This window comes from Plecotus auritus, assembly GCF_963455305.1.
Source record: "Plecotus auritus genome assembly, chromosome: X".
NCBI lineage: Eukaryota > Metazoa > Chordata > Mammalia > Chiroptera > Vespertilionidae > Plecotus > Plecotus auritus.
This window is the reverse complement of record NC_137784.1, coordinates 15,566,746-15,593,884: the sequence shown is the minus strand read 5'-3', so window position 1 is coordinate 15,593,884 and position 27,139 is coordinate 15,566,746. Positions and strand designations below refer to the sequence as shown.

At 46.9% G+C, this 27,139-nt stretch overlaps 1 protein-coding gene across 1 annotated transcript in view; it reads right to left on the bottom strand.

Annotated features, from left to right (window-relative positions):
• Positions 1-25,162, bottom strand: part of PTCHD1 (patched domain containing 1) — a 63,289-nt gene extending 38,127 nt beyond the window's left edge. The window contains exons 1-2 of the mRNA XM_080652089.1: positions 24,976-25,162; positions 24,046-24,892 (exon numbers count right to left, since the gene is read on the bottom strand). Coding sequence (XP_080508215.1) covers positions 24,046-24,396 — 351 coding nt within the window. The 5' untranslated portion in view covers positions 24,397-24,892; positions 24,976-25,162. The remainder of the gene's footprint in view (positions 1-24,045; positions 24,893-24,975) is intronic.
• Between the last annotated feature and the right edge of the window lie 1,977 nt (positions 25,163-27,139).

Below are 27,139 nucleotides of genomic sequence, written 5' to 3'. Positions count from 1 at the left end.
TTAATCCTCACCTGAGGATATTTTTCCATTGATTTTTAGGGAGAATGAAAGAGAGAGGGAAAGACAGAAATATCGATGTGAGAGAAACACATCTATTGGTTGCCTCCTGTATGAGCCCCGACCAGGGCCTGGGCCGGGGAGGAGACTGCAACCAAGGTAAGTGCTCTTGACCGGAATCGAACCCAGGACCCTTTGGTTTGCAGGCCAACGCTCTATCCACTGAGCCAAACAGGCTAGGGCTGCAGGGCACTTTTTAGAGCCCTGTCCTCTATCTGGGGAGAAGCTGCTGCAGATGAGCAATAATAAGAAACTGTGGCTGCTTCAGGAAGGACTGCAGAGGGAAGCAAAATTGCAATCCACAGTCCTCCCTTCTAGGAGTTTGGACTTGTGAGGAGTGATGGGCTCAGTTCTGGCATCACCTCCTCCAGGAAGCCTGACCTGGAAATTCAGATGAGGTCCTCTCTGTACCCCTGTGTGTGAACACATCTGTCTCATCACCTGCCATATTATCCTATACTAGAGGCCTGGTGCACAAAATTTGTGCACGGGAGGGGTGTCCACTCAGCCCAGCCTACACCCTCTCCAATCCGGGACCCCTTGGGGGATGTTCGACTGCTGGTTTAGGCACGATCCCTGCTGATCCCCAGGTTGGCAGTCAGACATCCCTCTCACAATCCTGGACCACTGGCTCCTAATCACTCACCTGCCTGGTCACCCCTAACTGCGCCCTCCCTGCTGGCCTGATCGCCCCTCAATGCCTCTGCATGCCAGCCTGATCGCCCCTAACTGCCCCCTGCTGCCAGCCAGGTTGCCCCCAACTTTCCCCTCCCTGCCAGCCTGGTTGCTCCTAACTGTCCCCCTCCGCTGGCCTGGTCACCCTTACTGCCTTCCCTGCAGGCCTAGTTTCCCCCAACTGCCCTCCCGCCCCGCTGGCCTAGTCGCCCCTTCACTGGCCCCCCCTGCCAAGCTAATCGTCCCCAACAGCCCCTCCCTGCCGGCCTGGTCGCTCCCAACTGCACCCCCCCCACTGCTGGCCTGGTTGCACCTAACTGCCCCCCCACCCCCACTGGCCTGGTCGCCTTTTACTGCACCCCCGTTGGCCTAGTCACCCCTTCACTGCTCCCCCTGCCAACCTAATCGTCCCCAACTGCCCCCCCTGCTGGCCTGGTTGCCTGTTACTGCCCCCCCCCCTGCTGGCCTGGTCAACCCCAACTGCCCCTCTCTGCCAGCCTGGTTGCCCCTAACTGCGCCCCCCTGCTGGCCTGATTGCCCCCAATTGCCCCCCCTGCTTGCCTGGTCACCCCCAACTGCCCCCCTTGCCGGCCTGGTCACCTCTTATGGCTCCCCCGCCTGCCTGGTCGCCCCACGCAGCCTGCTGTTCAGTTGTTTGGTCGTCCCTCACTAACCCCCTGCCAGCCTGGTTGTAGGCAGCCATCTTGTGAGGGCATGATGGTCAATTTGCATATTACCTCTTTATTACGTCTATACTAATAAAAGAGTAATATGCTAATTAGACCAGGAGGCCTTCCGGATGTCCTTCTGGACAAAGCCATGGTGGCAGGGCCGAGGCAGAGGTGGTTAGGAGTGATCAGGCCAGGAGGGGAGGGCAGTTGGGGGTGATCAGGCTGGCGGGGGGGGACAGTTAGGGGCGAGCAGGCTGGCAGGGGGGTCTTGGGGGTGAGCAGGCCAGTGGGGGGACCGTTGGGGGTGAGCAGGCCAGCAGGCAGAGTGGTTAGGGGCGATCAGGCAGGCAGGCAGGTGAGCGGTTAGGAGCCAGCGGTCCCAGATTGGAGAGGGTGCAGGCCAGGCTGAGGGACACCACCCCCATGCAAGAATTTCATGTACCGGGCCACTAGTAGGATAATAAAACCCTAATATGCAAATTGACTGAACAGGGGAATGACCAGTCGCTATGATGGGCACTGACCACCAGGGGGCAGACACGTAATGCAGGAGCTGCCCCCTGGTGGTCAGTGCACTCCCACGGGGAGCGCTGCTCAGCCAGAAGCTGGTCTCATGGCTGGCGAGCACAGCGGCGGTGGCGGGAGCCTCTCTCGCCTTTGCGGCAATGCTAAGGAGCGGCAAGCCCAGCGGTAAGGAGCAGTGAGCAGGCAGGCAGTAAGGAGCGAGGGCTCCCGGACTGCGAGAGGGCGCAGGCCGGGTTGAGGGGACCCCTCCTGAGTGCAGGAATTTCATGCACCAGGCCTCTAGTAGAACATATTCTTTTAGATCTTTGAGTCTTCTTCTTCTTTTTTTGAATATATGTTTTATTGACTTCAGAGAGAAAGGGAAATGGAAAGAGATAGATAGAAACATCAATGATGAGAGAGAATCATTGACCTGCTGCTTCCTGCATGCCCCCTACTGGGGATCGAGCCTACAACCTAGGCATGTGCCCTTGATCAGAATCGAACCTGGGACCCTTCAGTCCACATGCCTATGCTCTATCCACTCAGCCAAACCGGCTAGGGAGATATTCTTTGTTCTATCTCCACTCCCACCACAGTGCAGACACAATACTCAAGACAGAACCATTCCGGACAAGATAACATGCTCTTGTCTAACCGCCTTGGCTTCACCAGCAGGTATTAGACAGTTTCCACCTGCATGCCCTGAAGCCTAGTTAAACACTGGGAAGTGATCAAGCGAAAGTACTAGGTAGTTCTCAAAGACTCAGGGGGAACAGCAGCAAAAAAAGCAAACAAGAGGAACCAGAACACGTGGGGTAAGATGGTTACTTTTATGTCTCAAAGTAAAGATGCTGTGGCGATTTAAACACAAAACCCCCCAGCAGGTTGATGCTTCTCAGCCCAGTCTCAAGGGAAGACACAGGCAGATGTTAATATATGCAGTTCTAGGAAGTATAGGGCATTGAAATGAGGAATAAAGAGGTTTTTAAATTCTCAGTCTGTCATTTCCTGTCTCCTTTCCCAAGGTGAAGTAGCTTTATCTAAATCAACATAAACCAGCCTTGCCCTAGCCCAGTGGTTGGCAAACATGTGGCTCTCGAGCCGCAGTTTGCCGCTCTGTTGACTAATGAGTTTGCTGACCACTGACCTAGACTCTCGATTCCAATAATTACAGGCTGTTGTTCCTTGTGATTAAGCCCCTATCCCAGTGGTCAGCAAACTCATTAGTCAACAGAGCGGCAAACCGCATGTGGCTTGCGAGCCGCAGTTTGCCGACCACTGCCCTAGCCAGTTTGGCTCAGTGGATAGAGCGTTGGCCTGCGGACTGAAGGGTCCCAGGTTCGATTCCAGCCAAGGGCACATGCCCAGGTTGCGGGCTCAATCCCCAGTAGGGGGCATGCAGGAGGCAGCCGGTCAATGATTCTCTCTCATCATTGATTTCTCTCTCTCCCTCTCCCTTCCTCTCTGAAATCAATAAAGAAATATTTTTAAAAATATATAAAAACCAGACTACAGATCTCTAGGTTTTGGCTCATTTAAGAAATGGATGAGCATAGGAGTTACCTCATTACCTTGTAAATAGCATAGGCAGGAGAAAGAACCTGGAACACAGAAGTATCCCTGTAAATGCCATCTTAATGCTTTCTATCTCACATTAACCGTTTAAGTAATGGTTAAACTATACAACGTGCTTATGATGTTACCATGTACTTGTGCATTATTAGAATGGATACTAGCAGGCTTTGTAACTTTTTTTAAGTGAAAAGGGGGTAAAAATGTTCTTAAAGGGGAAAATTGAAATGCTAAAGAGCAGACCCTTTTGAAACTGAAACATTTTCACGGTGCTCCACACACAACTTGAGAGAGAAAGAGAGAGAGAGAGAGAGAGAGAGAGAGAGGGATTGATTCCAACAGGTAGCAAGCAACTCTCAGTGGGGAAAATTCAGATTGTTCTTGAGGCAGAGACTGGTGGCTTTGGCAGGTCACCTGTAAAAGACATTAGTCGTTCCCACTCAAGGCTCCGAGGGCATGATGCATGGTCCCGGAACACCTTTCATGGAACCTGGGGGTTTATTAGCAGTGACCGGTGACTGGGAGCCTTCCCCTGCCTGCAGCCCTGCTGACTCAGGAGAGCAGAGGCATGGGTGACCACGCTCTGCACCTATTGGAGCACCTGGATGGATTCCAAACAACAGCCTCCCAGGAGCAAAACTCAACCAACCCAAAATGAAAGACTTGCCTGCAGGAAGGTGGAACTGGTACCTGGGTGGTTTTAGGAGAAAGGTTGGAAGGGGCTTTTCTTGAACATGCTGAGAGGCTGACAGCAGCAAAACCACAGAATTTCACCTTGTTCTCGAACCAGACAGCCCAGCCTGCTGAGGATTTCTTTGTTTGTATAAATACTTCAAAATTGGGGGTTGATAGGAAGTTGTTGTTGTTTGAATAAGATGAGGTGATGCTTAGATGGCTCAATTGAACTGATTCATTTTCATTTAAAAATGTATTTGTTTAGATGAGCCATGGGACGAGAACTAGGCTATAACTCAACGTTTTACAATTTTACTCAACATAAAGCAAGTGGAAGAGGAAGGGCTACCTCCCTAAATTTAGCCAGACTGCCTCTTTGCTGCCTCCTCATCTTCTGCTGGTTCAGGCGTGACGGATTGGGATTGGAAACCTGTGAGCTTCACCCTGCACTTCCTGTTTCCTCAGCCTGAGCCAGCTGCTCTGAACCCTGGCCATCTGAACCATGTGGGGAACTCTACAAACTCCGATGCCTGGGCTCAACTTCACACCTCTAAATCACAATCTCGTGGCGAGCCCAGCCTCCGTGGTTCAATGGCTAAGCGTTGGCCTATGTGCCACAAGGTCACGGTTCGATTCCTGGTCAGGGCACATGCTCAGTTTTGGGCTTGATCCCCAGTGTGGGACATGAATCAATGATTCTCTCTCATCATTGATGTTTCTATCGCTGTCTCCCTGTCTGAAATCAATAAAAATACATTTTTAAAAATCTCTGGGCGAGGGTGAGGGCATCTGTATTTTAAAGCTTCGCAGGGGCCTAGATACACAGCCACGGTTGACAATCCATAAATCATTCATCCAATCCTGTTGATTTTTACCTCCAACATCTCTTAAATCCATCCTCTCGTGCTCCATTTTCATTGCTCCTGATTTGGTTCTAGCCCTCATAATCTATCTGGATGACAGAAACAGTTTCCTAACACATCTTTTGTTTTTCTTCTTTTAGTCAGTCCTCCAAGCTGCCACCACATTTTTCCAAAACACAAATCCAACCTGTCTCCCCTCTGCTTTAGTTCGTCCAGTGGCTCCCCTCCAAATGAATGATGGAGCCTGTTTACTTCTTAGATGATGATGGAGAACAGCTGCTCCTCATCCTCGGAAGGATCTCTTTGAATTTAAAATGTTTTTAACTTTTTACTTTAAACTAATTTAAGACTCACAAGGAGTTGTGTCACCCTTGGAGGTCACACCATCCCAACCTTTCTCTGAACCATTCTAGGGTCATTTCAGTCTCATCTGATGCGCCATTCAAATGTCAGAAATCGCATGGAGTTACCAAATCTCTCCTCTGTAATTCACATTCTACTTCTGAAATTTAAATATAGCCAATGTGAATTCTCTCAACTTCTCTCTCACCTCCACTTCCATTTCTTCTTTCTACTTTTGCCCATGTTGAGACAAAGGTAAGGAGAGTCTCTTTGCTTTTATACTCTGCAAGAGATTGCTTCAGATTTACTACCTGGTCTCTTTTCATTCCCTTGTCAATTACTCTCCAAGCCCATAGATATTAGACAAACGCTCACTTTTTTTTAGCATTTTTTTGTAGCACTTGACAAAGGCTTACTTTCGACCTTGTTTACTATCTTTTTTTAAAAAATATATTTTATTGATATTTTACAGAGAGGAAGGGAGAGGGATAGAGAGCTAGAAACATCGATGAGAGAGAAACATCGATCAGCTGCCTCCTGCACACCTCCCACTGGGGATGTGCCTGCAACCAAGGTACATGCCCTTGACCGGAATCGAACCTGGGACCCTTCAGTCTGCAGGCCAACGCTCTATCCACTGAGCCAAACCGGTTTCAGCCCTTGTTTACTATCTTAAAGAGAAAACCCCAAGCCATCCTGTGAGAATTACTATCTGCTGCTAACATGTTCATAAAAATACCCTTATCTATCTTTTCAATTCTCCCCAGGGCTTACCCTGTCTCTAAGGCCAATTCCTTGCATTGGGATCGGGCTTTCCTTTCCTTCTTTCTAGTATTGTTTATCCCCTCTTCTTCTAAGTCCTCTTTTTCTATTAGTTCCTTCACATGAGCTTTGAAATATGCTTATATCTCTCCCATATTAAAAAACAAAAGGCCTCACTAGCTCCACTTCCCTTCCAAGTTCTGCCACATCTCCCCTTCTTTAAGGAGCTATTTACATTTGTTGTCTCTGACTATACTTCAGCGATTCATGCTTGCTAACTTCATTTCCTCACCTCCCACTCACTTCTCAAACCACTCCAGTCTAGACTCTGTCCCAGCATCAACCAAAAGTCAACAATGACTTCTCAACAGGTATATCCAATGGCTACTTTTCACTCCTCATTTTCTTAAACTCTTAGTAGTTAACTAAAAAATGTGGGGTCAAAGTAGTATGTGGGGTGGAAATGGGAGCCAGGTGGAGGGGGCAGAGGGGAAATGGGGGACATCTGTAATACTCTCAACAAAAATAAAATTTAAAGATATATATGATGGTTAAGCATGCTGAGATTCTCATGGGAATCCAGAGGGCTTCAATAGGCATGGGGTATGGTTTCTTCACTGCTGTATCCTCCACTATGCCTGACAAAGGTGCTCAATGTGTGTGGTGTGACTGAACCTCCTTCTCTCTCATGAATTCCATGACATGACTTTCTTCTCTTACGTCTCAACTTGGCTTTCCAGTATCTGTCTTACTGACTCCTTTATATGTGCCTACCTTATAAATTTGATATTGCTCAAGATTCTGTCTCTGGCACTTCTGATTTTGTGACATTCAAATCAACTATTCTTGGGCAATTAATTTCATCTCCATGGTTTGGCTTGCTATCTTTATGCTGACCAATCCCCAGTTCACATCAATACCTCACCTCTCTTCCAAACTCCAAATCCGAATTTCCATCTGCCTTCTGAAGATTTACAAATATTTATTAATGGCAATATTTCAACTGGTATATATACAACAGCTGAATCTTTTCCTCCAAATTGCCCTTCTACTTGTTTCCTGTTATGATTAACAGCATCATCCTCTTTCTACTTATCCATGTGGGAAATTTCTAAGCCACTGTCACCCCTTTTCATTTGTTTATTCGATAAACCTCAAATCCTGTTGATTCTATTTCCCCCCTTTTTTTTTGGATAGTATTTTCAGTGTGTGTTCTAAAGGACACTGGTTCTTTGGGATGTTAATAGGAGTCACCGAAAAAGTATAAAGTATCTATGATCAAATAAATTTAAGGAATGCTGGGCTGGACAGACTTAAGTAGATTTCTTTTACAAAGGAACTTCTTAAAGCCTTTGATATGCTAATGTAATTAAACATAGGAATACTACATGCATCGTTTTCTAAGTTATTTGGCCACAGAACCTTTTTTTTTCAGCATCAAAGGAAACATTCCTAAAACACATTTTTGTAAATGGTGATCTTAATCCCTTTTTCCTCCTTGTGCCACTATCCTAGTCAAAGCCTCTTGCTAACAGATTTACATCAGTTCGCTGGGTGAAGATGTCCCTATCTCTAATATCTTATCTCTCCATCTTCTAGACTTCTCCAAGAGCTATCCTTATAAAAGTTGGAATATGACTCTGCCCAGAGTATTATCATCTTGCTCCTTACCTCTGACTAAATATTCTATATCCAGCTATAATCGTGGATTTATCTATTTCTCCTTTTAGCTCTATCAATTCTTGCCTCATGTATTTTAATGATCTGTTGTTAAGTGCATACATGTTTAGGATTGTTATGTCTTCTTAGAGAACGGATTCCTTTAGCCCTTCTTTATTCCTGATAATTTTCTTTGTTCTGAAGTCAGCCATATCTGAAATATAGCTACTTCAACTTTCTTTTGATTAGTGTTAGCATGACATACCTTTCTCTATCACTTTATTTTTAACCTATCTGAGACTTTATATTTAAAGTGGGCTTCTGGTAGATAACATATAGCTGAAACTTACTTTTTCTTTTCTTTTTTTAAAAAAATATATTTTATTGATTTTTTAAAGAGAGGAAGGGAGAAGGATAGAGAGCCAGAAACATCGATGAGAGAGAAACATCGATCAGCTGCCTCCTGCACACCCCCTACATGGGATGTGCCTGCAACCAAGGTACATGCCCTTGACTGGAATCGAACCTGGGACCCTTCAGTCCACAGGCCGACGCTCCATCCACTGAGCCAAACCAGCTAGGGCTGAAACTTACTTTTTCTTACTTTACTCTGATAGTCACCGTCTTTTAATTGGTACATATACCGTTCATATTAAAGCACTTACTGATATAGTTGGATTAATATCTATCATGGTTATAACTATTCTCTAGTTGTTGTATTTCTTCTGTTTCCCCCCTCTTCTCTGCCTTGTCTTATTTTGAAAATTTATAGTATTCCATTTTATAAAACTCTTGGTATTAGACTTTTAAAAAATTTAGTGGTTGCCCTTGAACTTACAATATAACCTAACCTAATCTAAGTTCACCTTCAAATAATACTGTATGCTTCATGTGGACTATGCTTATACTTGAGTATTCCCAATTTCTACCTCCTGTCCCAAGTGACACTTATCCATATGTTATAATCTCTCAATAAATTGTTACTATTACTGATTTAAAGTTATGTTTTAGATAAATTAAGAATAAGAAAACTAGAAAATATTTTACCTTCCTTTTTTCCTTTATGTAGATCTGAGTTTTCTGACCTATTATAATTTTCCTTCTGGCTAAAGAACATTTCTTCCAGGAAAGGTTTGCAGGTAATGAATTCTCTCAATTTTTGTTTTTCTGAGAAAGCTTTTTTTTTTATCTTCTTTATTTTGAAGCATGATTTTCCTGGATATAGAATTTTAGGTTTGTGGTTTTTCCTTTCAACTCTAAATATTTCACTCTACTCTCTTCCTGCTTGTGTGCTTTCTGATGAGAAGTGTGATATAATTTTTATCTTTGTCCCTCTCTATTTAAGGTCTCTCTCTCTATCCCCCAATTTCTTTCAAGATTTTCTTTGTCTTTGGTTTTCTGCAGTTTGAATATGATATGCCTAAGTGTGGTTTTATTTTTCCTGTGTTCTGTGAGCTACGTGGATATGTAGTTTAGTGTCTGTCAGTAATTTTGGAAAGTTCTTGGCCATTATTACGTTAAATATTTCTTCTGCTACATTCCCTCTTCTTCTAGCATTTTCTAATTGTGTGTAATGTTATACCTTTTGATATTTTCCCACAATTCTTGGATGTTCTAGGGTGTTTTCACTCTTTTATATCTTTGTGTTTCAGTTTTTGAAGTTTTGATTACCTTGAATTCAAGTTCACTTATTCTCTCCTGGACTGTGTTGAGTCTACTGATGAGTCCATCAAAGCCATTCTTCATTTCTGCTACAGTTTTTCTAGAATTCCTTTTGATTCATCCTGAGAGTTTTCATCTCTCTACTTATATTATTTGTCTGTTATTGATGATGTCTACTTTTTCCATTAAAACCCTTAATATATTAATTAGTTATTTTAAGTTTCCTGTCTGGTAATTCTACTAGTAACATCTGTGTCGTAGCTGAGTATGGTTCTCATGCTTCCTTTGTCTCTTCAGATTATATATTTTTCTTTTGTCATGGTGTGTAATCCCCCCTGCCCCCCCCCCCAAAAAAAAAAACACACCTGGACATACTATATCAGTTAATAGGAACTGAAGTTGTTACAGTAAGGACTTATGTTAATTTAGGAGTTGGGATGTATCTGATGTTTGTTATGGCTATAGGTACCAGAGACTTCATATTTCTCTTCTGTCATTATTTTCCCCACCTCTTGACTTTGGATTTCTCTAAGTACTCCTCTTGTTTTGCAGCTCTTTTAGCTATAATCTGCTATTATTATACAGGAGCCCTGTTAATGTGATGGTAAGGTGTAGGGAGGGGAAATGCTGTTTAATCTTACGATGAAATCTCAGTTTTTAAGTGGGCCTGTGCCTTGAGGTTGTGACTTTCACAAATATTTCTTCAATGATACAGTTTTCTCTCCTGCCCCCTACTCCATTCTCTGGCTGTAGCACCCCTAATCTATTTACTTGAAGCCTTGACACCTGAGGACTCTTTCCTTCCTCCCCCACAATCAGAAGACAAAAGGGGCTTCAGTGGGGAGGAATCTAGGGTAAAGTTTCAGAATCGTGCTCTGGCCAAGTCCTCTTTCCTGGAGAGTAGGCCTTTGTTATGAAAAAGACAATAGATTTCACAATGATTACTCTTCTACCACTCCATGCCCAATCTTCACCTTGGAATATGGTGGGGTTTCTGGAGGGGAAGCCTAAGAAAGTGTGAGCCCTATGACCCCTGCTCCTACAAACATAGTGAGTGCAACTCCCAGGAGTCTTGACCTCTCATGCTACTCTACCCTCAGCCTCTAGCAATTTGTCCAAATTACCATTTAAGTGTTTCTACCGGATGTTTCTGCTCCAGGTAAACAGACTGTGTTTGTGTCTCTATAGATGTGCCTGCCTCTACAGATGTTGGGATGGCAGTTTCCCTTATGACCTCAGTTCTCTGATGTGTGCAAGAAAAGTCATTGGTTTTCAGCTTGTCTAGTTTTTTTTTTCCTCCATGTAAGATTGGAGTGATAACTTTCAAGGTCTCTACATGCTGAATCTGAAAGTTCCCCCTTACTCTGTTACTGATTGAAATACTACTTCAAGGCCATCGGACACAAGGGGCCAAGCCTTACTAATCTATTTCTGTATTTCATGGAGGCAATCTGGTCTAGTTATTTTTTTAACTGATGCTTTAGAAACCAGACCTGTTTGAATCTTGATTCCACTGCTTATTAGTTAAGGTATAGGATATCAGTTATTTTATCTGTGAAAAGCAGTACTGTTGACTAGAACTTTCTCTGATAAAAATGTTCTTTCTCTCTTCTGCACATGACAGGCACATGTGGCCATTAAGCACTTGAAAAGTGGCTAGTGCAACTGAGGAAATGAAGTTCTTATTTTAATTAAATTTAAATAAATAGCTGCATATGGCTAGTGGCTTCTGAATTGGATAGTGCACCTCTGAGGCTTTAGCAGTGTAGACAGTGGATGAACAAATATGCTATTTTTATTCTCCGTGGGTCATTCAAAGTAAAAATATAGACTGATGTAATATTGCATCATCTGGGAGTATAAGGCCATGGCAGCAAAGCTTCTGGTTAGTAGACGATAGTCCCTGACTCCAAAAGCATTTTTTTTTTTTAACAAAAGAAGATCATGATGTGAAATATGTCAACTAAGGTGTTTATTCTTCTTCCCAGGGAATCGTTGCCCCAGACAAACACGTGTGCATTGAGTGCAGACACTGAGATTTGTGTGGTTTTAGCCATGTTACACTTTATATAATCTGTTCACACATTACCTCCCAACCCTATGATGATGATAATGTTGATTCCAATATATGGGCGAGGAAATGAAGACCCCAGAGAGGTTAAGTGACTTGATCAAGGACACATTAAGGGTTCACAGCCTCAAACACAGAAATTGGGGGCTCTGAAACAACCCCTATTCCACCATGCCAAAAACAGTACTTACTGAACTTCACTCCAGTTCCACTTCATCTCAAACAGCACTGACATCAGACAGTAGTTGAAACTGAACATTAGCTTCCAGAGCCCTCATGGTGGACACCACGCCTCTGGCAACCACAGAGCTGGGTCCTTGTCTCAGAAATGCGACATGTACCTCCTATTTGTACCTGCTGTGTCTTCTGGTTTGATGTAAAAAAGGTTTCTGTAAAGGCAAGTGGCAGGTGACCGTGTGCGGGAAGTCTTTGGAAGACAGGAAGCTTTGGCAATCACACAGTGAAGGTAGCAACAACAGCCACAGTATATGTGTGTGTGAGTCGGGGGTGCTTATCTGAGACAGGCAGTGGAGCAGGTGCTCTGTCCAATATGCTTGCCTTAAACTTCAAACGTAAAAAGGTTCAGACTTATGTAGTACCCTTTGCAAACACCTATTACAGCATCATTCAGAATTAATTGCTGCACAAGTAACTTTTGCACCCTCCTTGCATCTCTTGGTCAGGAGGAGAGAGAGAGAGAGAGAGAGAGAGAGAGAGAGAGAGAAGAGAGAAGAGAGAGGAGAGAGAGAGAGAGAGAGAGAGAGAGAAGAGAGACTGACTCTGCATTTTTGGACTTAGTCCTGGCAGCCAGTTACCAGGATGTTTTATAGCAGTGGCTCTCCAAGTGTGGTCCAGCAGGAACAGCATCACCTTGGGAACCTGCTAGAAATGCCGACTCTCAGTCCCCACCCCAGACCTACAGATCAGAAGCTCCTCCAGTGAGACCCCAAGTCTGTGTTTGGACAAGTCCTCCAGGAGATACCTGCTCAAGTTGGAGAACCACTGCTTTAGAGTATGGAGGCAATTAAATGGCACCGAGCAATTAATTAATGATACACAAAGGTTCCTCAGGCCCACGAAGCCACTGCTTTAGCCAGTGTGGTCCTCACACCAGCAACAGCAGCCACAGCCCTGGGAGCTTGTTGGAAGTGCAGGACCTCAGCCCTGGCAGGTTTGGCTCAGTGGGTAGAGCGTCAGCCTGCGGACTGAAGGGTCCCAGGTTCGATTCCAACCAAGGGCACATCCCTGGGTTTCAGGCTTGATCCCCAGTGTGGGGCATGCAGGAGGCAGCCAATCAATGATTCTCTCTCATCATCGATGTTTCTATCTCTCTTCCCCTCTCCCTTCCTTTCTGAAATCAATTAAAAAATATATTTAAAAAAGTACAGGACCTCAGGCCTACTATCCCAGACCCTACTGAATCAGAATCTTCATGTTTATCAAATTCCCAGGGAATTTGAAAACACATTCAAATTTGAGAACTACTGATCCTCATTTACACTGAGGTTTGTTTTGTTTGAAGAATTTAGGCATAGAGAACCAGGTAGGCAAAAAGATTTTTTTTTGGTGGATTTGATTTGGATCCTAGATAATTATAGATTTCTTTAAAACTTTAGGAAAGGAGGTGGGGGAATACAATGTTCTAAATGATTAAAACCCCAATTAAGCAGAAACTTACACTTTACATTTTCACTGTGCCTGTCCCTCCGGGTCTCTGGTAACTCTGACCACACTTTCCCCTTTCAAGTGCTTGCAGATCTACACTGAGTGGCCAGATTATTATGATCTCTGAACGCATAATAATCTGGCCACTCAGTGTATATCCTATATAATAAGAGGCTAATATGCAAATTGTCCCCTCGACCAGGAGTTCGACCAGCAGGCAGGCCAGCCAACCGCCCATGTTCCCTACCCCTGGCCAGGCTGACCGGGCTCCACCCATGCACGAATTCATGCACCGGGCCTCTATTATACATATATATTATACTGAGTGGCCAGATTATTATGAGTTCAGAGATCATAATAATCTGGCCACCCAGTGTATTTATGTTGGCAAAATTTCCCAGGGAAACACTGTCATCATGTAAATTCAGTGAGAGAGGCAAGTTATCAACTCTCTCACCTAAATTGCTGGAGAATCCCTTTCTGGCATGCCCCATTGTGAGGAGTGGTGAAGATAATATGAGAATAGGAGCCCACAGTCTCCTAGAACTTTTTATTCCAAAGACACTTCCCTGGACAGGAAATGAAGGCTTCCTATGTGTGCAAAGCACTGTCAAGCATGAAGATGAAAGATGAGGTTCTGAGCACTGAGAAAGCACCTTGATGAGCTGGAATGCAATCCACCTATCCCACTGACAGCTCTGCCTAAGAACTTAGGAGCTGCATGCACAGCAGTAGGACGAATCCAATCGTCTATAATGACTCAGATGGAGTCATTAAAGACCAACAAATTGCCAATCTAAGCATTGAGAATGCAGATTGAACACCCATTATTGCCTGTTGGATCAAAGAAAAAAGGCCTACGTGTGTCTTTACTCAACAGGCAATAATGGTTCTGAAAAAGCTGGCACATATGAGGAAGTAATAGTCATTTTCAAAGCAATAATGATAACACATCTTACAAAACACTGAGGAATAGGCTTACACAGTGCCTTCACATACCGTATCTCATTGCAACCTTACCATGAGTGGGAGTGGGGGAAGCTATTGCGTTCAGTGCAGATGAGGAACTTGCTTCTCTGGGAGGTTAGGAGACTTACCCCAAATCACATACCTATAAGAACTGGGACTTGAACTTGGCTTTCCTGACTCCAAACCTAGTGTTCTGTTCACAACTGCTGAATATGAGCCTTGCTACTCAAAGAGGACTCCACTGGACCAGCAGCATCAGTATCGCCTGAGAACTCGTTAGACATTCAGAATCACGGTCCCACCCTAGGCTGAATCAGAATCTGTATTTTCCCTACATGCCCAGGTGATGTGTGGATACCTTCAAGAGCCTAAGAGCCATCATCAAGCTTACTCAGTATGACCACTTGCGATACCAAAACACCAACAAAAACAAATGACAACAGTGAAAATGTCACAAAATTAAGGGACTGAATATCACGAAGATTTTTGAGAACTTATAATGAGAGTTCTATAGCAGAGATGCCTTTTGTCTTGAGACAATAGGAAGGAATTGACAAAGCTGCATTTAACAAATTTGTGGAGCCCATGGAAAAGGGGGAAAGGAATGTCATTTCCAGTGCTGAGAAAAATTAGTAGTTCCAGTGCTTCCGTTAAACTTACCAGAGAAACACTGATTTCTGTGCCAGTATCCTTTTTTAAAATTCACCTCTTAGAACAAATCTTTCTGTTCACATGAGCTCCCTCTTAAGAATGAGACTCGGTAACATCAGGATGGTGATCTCTTGAACATTGGTGCTACATCTGGAAAAACTACTTGTCCTTGATTTTTAAAAAATGTGCTTCATGTTTATATTTGAGTAGACTTGTGGCCCAAGTTTTGAGACTTTAGTTCATGCAATTAAGGACACGTGTAGTGGAGAGCTGACTTCCAGGGTGCTCCCTGGGTACTGCGGAGTGCTCCGCCCTCCCACATGGGAATGGGCCACTGGATAAGGAGGTCAAGTTTACACCTTTCCAAACTGTACTCGGACCAGAGAAGGTGGTCAGTTGTTCGGTTTCCTAAGAGTTTCTCCTCATATAAAGTAAATGTCAGAAGATCCTGAAGCAGAATGGATGCTTATTGCTCACCATCAAGTTTGGAACCAAGATTTATCAAGAATCAAAAAAATGAAGACAGATTTAAAGAAATTACACGGCCATGCTACCAGACCAAATTATATTGGACCAAAATAAATTAATGGGGAAACGAGAGAACATTTTCCATCCTCTAAGTCATCAACCACCAACAATGTATTGAGCACCCACTGCACAGTCCACGTGACGCTAGGTTCTAAGAGAGATTGGGAAGTATGAGACAATTGTTCCTGTGCTCGAAGCGCTTATGATCTTGCTGAAGAGAAACTAACATGTGACAATACAGCACATTATATAATAGTGTATGGCTAAGCATTCAAGAATATGGCTGTGACTGAAAGCCAGATGGACTTAAAGGAGGGAAGGAGCCTCTCTGGAAGGCCTCCTAACGTAGGAGACATGTAAGTTTGACGGAGGGAGTGAATGCAGCTCTAGAGAGAACAATAAGAGAGGACGTGTGAAGTGGCCATCTTGATCTCTCGTTACCTTTCAGATGGAAAAAAATCAAGAAGCATGATTTCACCCATATGTGGGATATAAAACTGAAAGCAGCAAATGAACAAAAAAGACAAACAAACACGTATAGACACAGACAACAGTATGGTGGTTACCAGAGGGAGCGGGGGGGGAGATAGAAAAGAGTAAAGGGGGTCAAATATATGGTGACAGAAGATTTGACTTTGGGTGGTGAACACACAATGCAGTACACAGATGATGCGTTATAGAATTGTACACTTGAAACCTATATAATTTTAATAACCAAGGTCACCCAAATAAATTTAATTTTTTTTTAAAAAAAAGTAGATGTGTGAAAATGGGGGCCTGTAGGCTTCTCTTATATTCCTCATGGGAAGAGGGGCGGGGTACTTAAATGCGGGGGGGTTTGGCATACAAAACCATAAGGCCTGCTGGTGTCCAGGCCCTGTCTGGAATCATGTTTACCACCCTCCAGTGACAAAACGCAAAATGGCAGTTGCTTATCAAATTGAAGAATAAACCAAACAGCTATGCTGGATCATTCTTGCCCGCGGCTTCCAGACGCATAACTCCAGGTGGGGGGTCAGACCCTTAGAGCAGATGTTCTTATGGTCCCAACCACATCCCCTCTGTTCACCCTCACCCCTGCATGTCAAGGCCACTTACTGCAAACCCCTGCAGCACTTTTACTGGATGCTTTTACAAAACAACAACAAAACGAATTCTGATTATAGGGACACATATAGCACCTGAAATTGCCAGGTATTTATTTAATGCTCCCGGATCATCTAACGGTGGCTGGAGAGGTGGGGAATAAATATCCAGTTTCTTCATCTGAAGTTAGGATAACTTGGTCACATGTTCTACTGTGCCTCCCAGAGTTCTCTAGTGAGGCGGAGTCCTGGGTGCCCACGGTGGACGCTGCCTTGAGAATACTCCCTTGACTGGCTTCCTGCTACTTACTCCCTTTTTGATGTCCCCATTTCCTTACCGGTGTTTTTGGACATTAACTCCCAAGGTAACTGCTTGTACTCCAATCCTCATCTCGATTGCACATGGAACCCACAAATGAAACCTAAAGCAGAAGACCTAACAATGGGCGTCTTTCAAAATACCAGAAACAATATTCTCAAGAGGATTTCTTCGAGAGCGAGGAGATAAAAATAGCTTGCCCATCCCCTCATTGCCTCCTTTTGTTCAAAATCTGCATTCTGAGGTTGAAGGCACGACATATTATTCAGGGTTTCCCATATGAAATACCAAGTGGTGTTGATTTCTGTTTTTGTTGTTTTTTTTTCCCCCTTTTAAAGGTTAGAGATTACTCACCTCCCCTGCTGGTCATTAAATCAGTCTGGCAGGATTCCTCGGAAGTTCTGTGGCCTTCCAGGCATGTGGCGGTAGCACAGGCAGTGCTGCAGACAGGCCTGCTTGCTGTGATGTGCTACCGAGCAGGTGACTTCAAAGGTCTATCTCACGTATCACTCGGGGCTCACACTGAGCCCCAAAGTCAGGTACCAGATGGCACGTCCCACAAAGTCAAACTTGATCAGATCCCCAGCACCTTGCATCTCTCTAGCTCCTGTGCCAAGAGCTGCCGCAACTTCTCAGGCAGGAAACAAACCATCTCTTTTAACTTATTTCTTCTTCTCGCAGTTAGCCTAAGGAGTTGCCATTTAATGTGCAGCTATTTTGTGAGGTTTGTTAAGTCTGGCGAATCCTGAGAGGTTCACTTTTTGTGTTAATTAAAAAAATCATCCTGCTCTAAGGCTAATATAGCATCCATCAAGATCCTATGAGTCATTAAAAAGGTGGGCTTCTTCTCACACTCCAGCTTTATATTTAAATTTTCAGTTTTAATTAGCAGTTTACCCAAAGTCTGTCCCAAGTGCTTATCTGCATGGGGAAGTAAAAGATTGCTCTCCAAATCTAAATGATATGCGCAAGGTGGGCATCTGAGGATACCAGTCACGCAACTGAAATGTACTCAGAAACCAGACAACCCTTGAAAAATATTATGCTTCGATTATTTGGATATGCCTCCTATGAAATCAAAGGAGAATGAAAAGGAATCTTGATCTCTTTTTAAAATTTCCCCTAGCGCAAAAATAAAGTGCAAAACCACTATGCTGTATACCTGAAACTAAGATCGTATTGAATGTCAGCTATCATTGAAAGATTAAAAAACAATTTAAAAGGCAGCTGGCTGGTCCAGCAGATACACAAATACTGCCCTGTCAGGTCTAGGCTCAATCTTTTCTAAAAGTATCTGCCACTCAGAAAACTCACCGAGAGGACTGGACGGCCCAAGATGTCACAGCACCCGTCACCAGACAAAGCACCCGGAGATGCTAAGCGCAGATTGTGGCATTAGCATCTGCGGACGTGACCTTTAAGGTGCCTTCCAAACCCAGGGGTCTTTGATTTCCTGTCCCTTAGATGCAAGTTCTTCTTTTTGACATTTTATGTTCAGAAACACAAAGCAGATGGACTAGGCAGCAAAGCACCACCTCCCGCCTCCCGGGCAGGTCACCACTCACAGCAGGCTCTTACACGCTCCGGACAAGCCGGGCCTAGTGGGTGACTGCTACAGAGTGAGGGTCAGAACTGCCCAGAACGGGCACTCTGACAAGTCTCAAGGCCAGGGTCAATTCAGCAGCTTTGCCACTCAAGCAGTTCAGACTGCATTCCGTTTCTTGGGCTCCTCTTCGGTGGGACTTAGACCATAAAGGGCAGAGCTATAGGAGAGAGCAAGATAGCTAACTGCACCTTGGGGAAGGCCACGCTGAAAAATCTGGTCTCTGCCCAACTGCCCCAAAGAGCATTTCCTAAGAGGTCATGGTATTTGCCCCCAAAGTTCTAGAAAATGTTGGCAGTTTTTCATTTTATATAATCATTGCAGCTGCAAAAAAACCCCCACCAAAAACAACCCCCCCCCACAAAACTAATAAAACAGAAGAAACAGACAAATGAACCCCTTCAAGCAGGGTTGGGACCAGATAATTCTTTGCTGTGCAGGGCCGTCCTGTGCACGCAGGGTGTTTAACAGAATCCATTATCTCCACCCACTAGATGCCAGTAGCAACCCACTGCCAGTTATGCCAATCAAAAATGTCTCCGACCATTGCCAAGTGTCCCCTGGGGGGCACAGCTGCCCCGGTTGAGAGCCACTGCCTTCGAGGTTAACAGTATTGACGTCTTGAAAATGTCCTAGTAGACGAGGTTTGGAATACAGGACAGGAACTTCTTCAGGTAAAGGACTAAAGAGGAAACATTTTTGGCTTTGAGAGCCACATGCCATCTCCACCTCCTATTTTGCTTTGTTTTTGTCGTGATATATATATTTTTTAAATGTAAAAACTTCTCATCTTGAAAACAGGCTTGCGTATGCTGATCCTTATATTGTAGGGAAAGAAATGTTGGCGAGCCCCTTAATGATGGGATGTGCTGAGGGAGTGTTTGGAAAAGCTGGGATCCCCACCCATCCAGCTACCAGGTCTTCATGACCCTGAGCTAGCAATTATTCTGCCCTTCTTGGAAAACATAAAAAGTTTCAATAAAATAGAAATTCGGTATTTGAACAAAATGACATTCCCCAGTAAGTGGAAGTACGCCTGCATTTCAATGATGTGTCCTTCCCTTGGTCTGGGAAAAAAAAATCCTACAAAGAACCTACCCAATTTCAAAACTGAAATATACAGAGATTAACAAGGACAGAGAAATGGTTTCTTGGAAAAGGAGAAGCCTATCAATTGCCTGCAAAGTTGTAAAAATAAAAATGTCATTTTGAAAATCGATTTTAAAGTGGTTTCTGGGGAATTTTCTTTACCCACCACATAAGGGTCTGAGTAAACCAGGGCTGGCCCATTTGACAAGTATGTACTAAGGGTCCGGTCCATGAGGCGCCAGGGACTGTGTGAGGCACTAGAGTTGAGTGTACCTGAACCTGGCCAGTGAACAGCGCTCAAACTTCAAATTGCCACGTTCTTCATCCAGAGATTTTTTTTTCAGTAAAAGATGCGATATTTCTGTCTTTGGATATTGCTAATTATAAATGCTTTATGTTTTACTTTGGGTACTCAGAGTTTCTGTACAGGGTGGGGCCAATGTAGGTTTACAGTTGTTCATATGGAAAATAATACAATAATTAATGCATAATAACACAAGGATAAACTGTTTCAAATACTTAACACTGGAAGCCTACTTTTGCCCAACACGCTGTGGCTTTTCATTGACATCAGGAAGAATAAGTCAAGAGAATCTATAATAATAAAAGAGTAACATGCTAATTAGACCAGACGTGCTTCCGGATGACCTTCCAGACGAAGCCGGGGCTGCGAGGGAAGCTGGTGCTGGCAGCTGGGGGAAGGAAGGCCTACTCTTGCACGAATTTCATGCATTGGGCCTCTAGTGTACTTATAATCCAGTAACCACTGTTAAGAACAACGGTATGGGATGAGTACGAGACTTTGGTCAAATACCCTTCATTTGTATAACAGAAATGTACATTTTAAATCATTCAAGTAGTTTATCATATGGAAGGCAGTGCATTACAATGAAAAGAGCACTGTGCTGGGAGTCAAACACCCTGGGTCCCAGTCCTGGTTCTGTCTTGGTCTTTTTTCATGGACAAATCAGCTAATATTTAAAGAGTAGTTTTCGCACTTGTAAAATGGAATCACAGCGCATTCCTGCCTACCCCGAGGCACTTACTGTATCTAAACATCCTGATGTTTACATTTTATGAAGTGTTATAAAGGCGAACGCATCATTACAAAGAGTGGACTGAACTGGTTCCTCACTCTCCACAGATGATTCTGGAATAAATCAAGTATCGTCTTGATCACAGCCCAGATCAATTATCAACAAGACCTTCTTGTACTTCATTTTAGATGATTAAGAAAAAAACATTTCTATTAAAGCTCGTGAGACACTACCCAGAAATTTGCTCTGAGAGAAACATCGTGTATTTTCTGTTAAAATATGATAATGAGCTAAATTTAATCTTCTAGTGAAATGAAGACTTTTGAAGATCAACATTTACTTAAAGAGGTTCAGAAATTAATGGCTGATCCCTTACCAGCACCATCAGGCTCTACCCACTTTCATCCAAAATGACATCTTTGCCACACAGCCTGCAGAGGAAACCACTGTGGGGGAGTCACCCCTCTCACAGTTTGGGGCCCAGTTCTATGTTGCATGGTCAGAGGATGGCAAGCATATCCCTTGCCCAAATTTCAGAAAGCTCCTTCAAATCAGATCAGCTGCTTTTCAAATGTGGATTTTTTTTTTCTGTGATACTCGCAAGTATATTTTAAAAAATCAACCTGGATTTTTATTTTTTGTCATCATCCTAGTTCAGTCCAGTTTAGATCAGAAAGTAGCTGGACTAGCCCTAACCGGTTTGGCTCAGTGGATAGAGCGTCGGCCTGCGGACTGAGGGTCCCAGGTTCGATTCCGGTCAAGGGCATGTACCTTGGTTGCAGGCTCATCCCCAGTAGTGGGTGTGCAGGAGGCAGCTGATCGATGTTTCTCTCTCATTGATATTTCTAACGCTCTGTCCCTCTCCCTTCCTCTCTGTAAAAAATCAATAAAATATTATATATATATATATATATATATATATATATATATATGTGAAAGTAGCTGCATTAATATCCCAAGAAGGGTCTCCTTCATTGAATCAGCCTGAGGTGGGAATCTGATGTGAATCTGAGGTACGACCAAGAACGCTATGAGGATTGAAGGACATGGCCCGGGAAGTTACTTCCTCTAGTTTCCGAGTGGGGCCTGAAAGAGCCTTGAGCCTACTTCTGCTTTGTCCACCTCACTTCTAATGCAGTGCAATAAACCAGGCAGGGGCTGGCTGGTGTTGTGTACAATGTTAACTGTCAGTGCTGTCCTTGATGCCAGCAACCAAGTATCAGCATAACACTAGTAAGGGCAGAAACAGTGACTCCCACTCCTGACACCTTTTGTAAAGGACACGTCTTCATCATGTCTCTAATAGAAAGAAAGAAAAAAAAAAGTGCTCATTCTCACACTTTACATTACCATGACTACTGAAGGTCCCTTTTTCTGTCCTTCGTCTCCATACCTACCGAATATGGGAGTTGGATGTAGAAAGAAAAACATGGATACATAAAATCAAAGGCAATCGCCTCAGTGTCATAAGTCTGTGTCTTTATGAGCTGTTGGAATTTATTTGACCAGAGAGCCAATGGTTGGAAATCAGTTCTGAGCACTATTCCACTGGGTTTTGATTTTTCCCAGACACCTAGAACATGAAAAAGCACCCCATTTCTTAAAACAATTCACTGGCAAGACTGTTGTCCTTTAAAGTTGCCCTTTAGACATGGATGCAAAGCCAGTCTCCTCCTCTCTCCAACTTTCTCTTATAATACAGTTTTCTGTCTTGAACAGATCAAAGTCAAATAGGAGAGAAACAATCCAGTTTAACAGAGATCTGATGTGCCTTTTGATGTCTCATTAACCTTGAGAGTGAATGTAATTGGTGACTGCCTGTCACACAGGCGTGGGGGTTTGTTGGGGGGGGGGGAAGCCAGTGGAAACATCACCTGGGTCGGGGGGAATACAAAGAGAAACATCATTTAGTAGATCATCTAGCAAAACATGGGGCAGCTTTCCAACTGTCAGGATTGGCTAAATTATACTTTCCTTAAGCCTGTGACGAAACTACTACGTGTTTTCATGAGAAAGCATTTGGAGCTGTATCTGTCTGCATGCCAAAATACGCTCACTGAGGTATTGGGGGGGGGGCACTTTGATGTTGGAAATATAATCATGAGAAAAGCAAACATTTTGGGATTCATGTTACTAAGGCTCTGTGATGAGTGAGTATGTGTAATGTGTGTGCCATTAAAAATATCACAAGCAACCCAATGTGGGAATGCCCTAATTCCATTGAGTCCCTAGTCAGATTCCCCTCATTGCTAATTACTGATTGATAATATGTCAACAGATAGAGGGAGAGAAATTAGCTGGTCTCTAGGGATAAAGGTTTACCCGTGGAGGAAAAGAGAAGGAAAGAGTCCCCCAGGTTCACTGGCTGACTCCTCTTGGGATAAGAAGACTAGCAATCTAACCAGCTTCTAATCCCAGCTCTAGACCAGAGACCCACACAAAAGCAGCACCTCCCATCCCTCTGCTCCAGGGCTCCATCTGGGACTGGTTCCCCTCTGCCCTCCCCAGGGAAGCACCATACGTAAACAAGCCCCATAATGCCCACCAGGGACTTGCATGGACTAGTCTCACCTATTTTTGCTTTTCTCTCCCAAGGTCTCCACTTCTCCATCTTTCGTCCCCACTCCTCTGCTTAGGAACTTCCAGAAAGTTATCACCATGAACCTCACTTTTCACACCAGATTCCCACCGCAGGCCGATGATGGCACAACCTGTTTCTGTGAGAGCCACCCTCTAACCGGCTGCTGGCTTCCCTGTGCTCCTGTCAGGGCCACACAGCCTGGCGCGTGTCCTCACCCTCTGGCTTTGCCCCTCACCCTCATGCCCAAATGCGCCCAAAGAAAAGCGGATCCGCGGAATCCCCTCTTTTCCCAAAGAAGTTTCTGCATTTCGAAGGAGAGGAGGTGACAGATGAAATACCTGTGAATTACAAACATCATGTCCTACCCCAGCAGACAGAGATGGCTACCTCGCTCCCGGGTAGAGGGCAGCAGGGCAGCCCCTGTCCTTGTCAGGGACCACACTTCCTTCTGGGTGGGTGGGAGGGAGGCATTTTCCTCACCATCCCACCTCGCATTCCTTTGCTCCTCACAGCCCCTCCAAACAGCCCTTCCCAAAACACTCCCGGGGCCAGAAGAAGGGAGAGAAAAGAAGAGGGGGGGGGGTGTCTCTGAATCCCCTCATGCATAGTATTTAGTTTTCAACTGGCAGGACTTTTTAGTACGTATTTTCTTGTTCTGCTCCTTCCTGGCCCAGTTACCCCAAAGCCGCCCAACCCCCAAGACCACTGCAACCAAAACAAGCGCACTGACCACAGCACCCTGGCTGCCGCCGCCCCAACTGTTGCAGCAGCTGTCTGGGTGGCGACGACGGCGGCGAGGGCAGGGCCGGGTCGGGTTTGGACCCGGACACTCCCGCCCGGGAGGCTCCAGGCGGCCTCCGAGGGGCGCGAGGTGCAGGGGAGCCCCTGCGGCAGCCGCCTGGGATAGGAGAGGCGGCGCTCTCACCCCGGACCCCGCGCACAGCCAGCCCCAGCCGCGGCAGCGGCGCCGGCGGAGGCTGCCCGCGTCCGTCCCCCTCTCACCTTTAAGATCAGGTCGGTGTGATGTTGGTCCAGCATGTTGGCTTTCTGGAAGGAGGTGACGATGACCCGGCCGTAGCGCCCTGGGGTCTGCAGGTCCGAGTAGAGCCGGTGCTTGGAGCGGTTGACCGGGAAAAGGCTGTTAACGAGGTTGCGCTCGATCTTGGCGAGACTGTGCTGGGGCGCCAGCAGGTGCTCCACGCTCTCCTCGACCTGGTAGCGGCTGAAGCTGGCGCCGAGCAGGATGGAGATGAGCACGGGCGCCGAGGCGAAGAAGACGGGGTGACTGGCAATGAAGTGGCCGAGCCGGGAGAAACACGTCCTCAAGCCCCTGTGCAGAACCTGCCGCAGCATCCTAGAGCAGAGCGGGCGCGGGAGGAGGGCGAGGCGCACGCTCGGCGCGGGCTCGGGCGGCGGCGGCGGCGGTGGCGGTGGTGGCGCCCGCGGTGGCGACGGCGGCGGCGGCGGCGGCGAAAGCGAAGGCGAGACCCGGAGCTCTCCCGGAGCCGCGGCACCACCATCGGGGAGTCCCGCGCCGCGCCTCGGGATGGTCCCCTCGGGCCGGAGACACGCCCTCCAGCCCGCGGCCCCGCCGGCCCGGAGAGCCCCCCAGCCTGGCGGCCTCCGCGCTGCCCCCACCCCGCCCTACCCCGTGCGCCCTCCCCACCCTCCGCCGCCTCCCCGCCCGAGGGGCTCCGTGTGGCTGGGTTGTTTCCCGGCTCAGCGCGGAAGGGGCCCGGGGCAGCCCCCGCGGCGCGTCATGACCCCACTCACCCGACCCCGAAGGCCAACGACGGGGTGGCGCGGGGAGCGGCGGCGGCGCTATCCCGGGAACACTCTGCGCGCCAGCCTAGGAACACGAGGACTGAGAATTCCAGGCTACACCCAGTCCCCTCCCCTCCCCATGCTCCCCTCCCCCGGCCCGCCGCTCACGCCTTCTCCTCCCCTGTATCCTCCGGGGAGACCCAGAGATGAATAAAGAAATGGCCCTGATTTTCCAAACAAAAAGTAAAGAGTTCTCCCGGGGGGCATCAGGCGGACCCTCTCAGAGCCGAGCTCCCCCAGAGGCGGAAAGGAGGAGGCTGAAGACTGCGTGCGCTCTGGCTCTCGCCAAGCTCAGGTGGTGGCGCGCACTGGCTGGTGCGGAGAGGGGGTGGGGAGCGAAGACGCTCGAACGTGGAGATCACGCCTCCTTTTCAAGTAAGAGCCATTTAAAATATCCCAACACTGCAGTTTCCGCGGGACCACGGGGTCCGGTGCGTGTCCGGGGTACGTCCACCCAAAAGGCGCCTGTGGAGAATCTTTACACAAACCCTCATTTAGGATCGCTCCAAACGGATTGGGGTTGGGCAGTTCTGCTGCGCGCCCCTCAACCTCCCCGCCCCGTCCCCCAATAATAAAAGTGTTGATAATGATGGTCAGTCGGTGGAGCCACGGGTCATCAGGCTCTGGTGCTTTCAGACTCCTGGCTCTCCTCCCTGCCTCCTCCTCCTCCTCCTCCTCCTCCTCCTCCTCCTCCTCCTCCTCCGCCTCCGCGTCGTCCTCCCCCTCCCCCCTCTGTCGTCACAGGCGGGTCTGGGGGACCTGGCGAGGCGGGGCTGGAGCGGGCGCCCGTGCGGGTGTAGAATGTTTGAGAACAGCTGGTCTGGGAGTCCGTAGCGTTACTCCCCTTCTCTCCTCCACCCCACTCTCTCCTCCTCAAATGCGCGAATGTGGGGAGTGGGGGACCCCTTATCTCAGACCTGGAGAGATACTGGTCTCTGAGCGTGCCGAGCCGCAGGGGGCGCGGGGGAGCCCCAGGGCGCCGAAGGCTCGACAAAGTTGGGCGTGTACGTGTGAGCACCAGCCTCGAGCAATCAGGCAGCCACTGTGGTTCCCCTCGAATTCCCCCTCCAGAGAATTCCCCGAGAAGGCGGGCACCGGCTTCGGGCCGGGATAGACCAACAGCGGCGGGAACGGCCATGCACAGGTACAATTTAGCGCCTTTCGTTGCGCGCTCCAAGCCCCGGGGTCCATCCACTGCAGCGCAGACCGAGCCGGATCTTGGAGTCTGGGCCACAGAGTCGCTCAGTCCGGCCATGGGGGTGGGGATTGGGGCGTGGCGAGGTGTCCCCAGGCTTTCCTCTCCTAGTGCTCAGCCTTCGCATCCCAAGCCTCTGGTAGCTCCTGCTTGGCCTCCTAATACGAAGGGTCAAGCCGCAAATAGAGGCGCGATCCCTGGACTGTGGCCCGCACTACTGAACATGGACATGCATATTAACAAAAGCTGAGGGGAGATGGACTGGGGCGAGGAGGAGGAAGAAGGAAGAGAGGGGACGAGGAGAGGGAGAGGGAAATGGGTGGGAGAACGCGACTCAGGGAGGTGTTACTTCCCAATGCCAAGCGGCCCTGCACTTCTCAAACTGAACTTGGGAACTTGCACGTTGGAAACAGGAAGTCGTGGGCTGGGAAATCCTCCTTTTTTGGTTTCTCTCCTTCCTTCCATCAGACTAGACACTCCTTCCTATATTCCCTCAGCAACACCTAAAACTGCTGCGCCGCCCAGCCCGGGGGTGCAACCGTTCTGCTCAGCCTGCGCTCCATAGGTCCTTCTATCCCTCTGTACTCTCCTTCACTTTCTCTGCTCACCCTCGCTATTCCCCACACCGCTCACTGCTTCCAAAGGCTCCTCTCGGGCGCCTAAGTTCACCAGCAGCATCAGCCAGCACCTCCCCACACGACTCCGTACTGCCTTCCCCGGGAGGTACATATTGGGAGGGGCTAGAAATACCCCAGCTAACACTCCGCTCGTGCCCTTCCCCCAGTATCTTAATTTCTGCTTGCGGTTACGCTGCTGCTCTGCAGCGCTTTGCTGATTCACGATGATCGCGGAGGGAAAAGCCTCATTGACTTGTGCCCCTGCAAGCGGCGAGGCGAGCGCGAGTGGCTGCTAGGGCACACGCTTTGGGAAACCACCCACCGCTGCGCAGCCAAGGTGCTAAATGACAGGGTGGATGCCCTTAGACCGAAAGGCAGCGGCGGGGGGAGGGGGGTGTGCGCGGTGGCAGTGGGAAATACCGGGAGCTACTTCTTTAGGGCTGAGGCGGGGGGGGGGGGG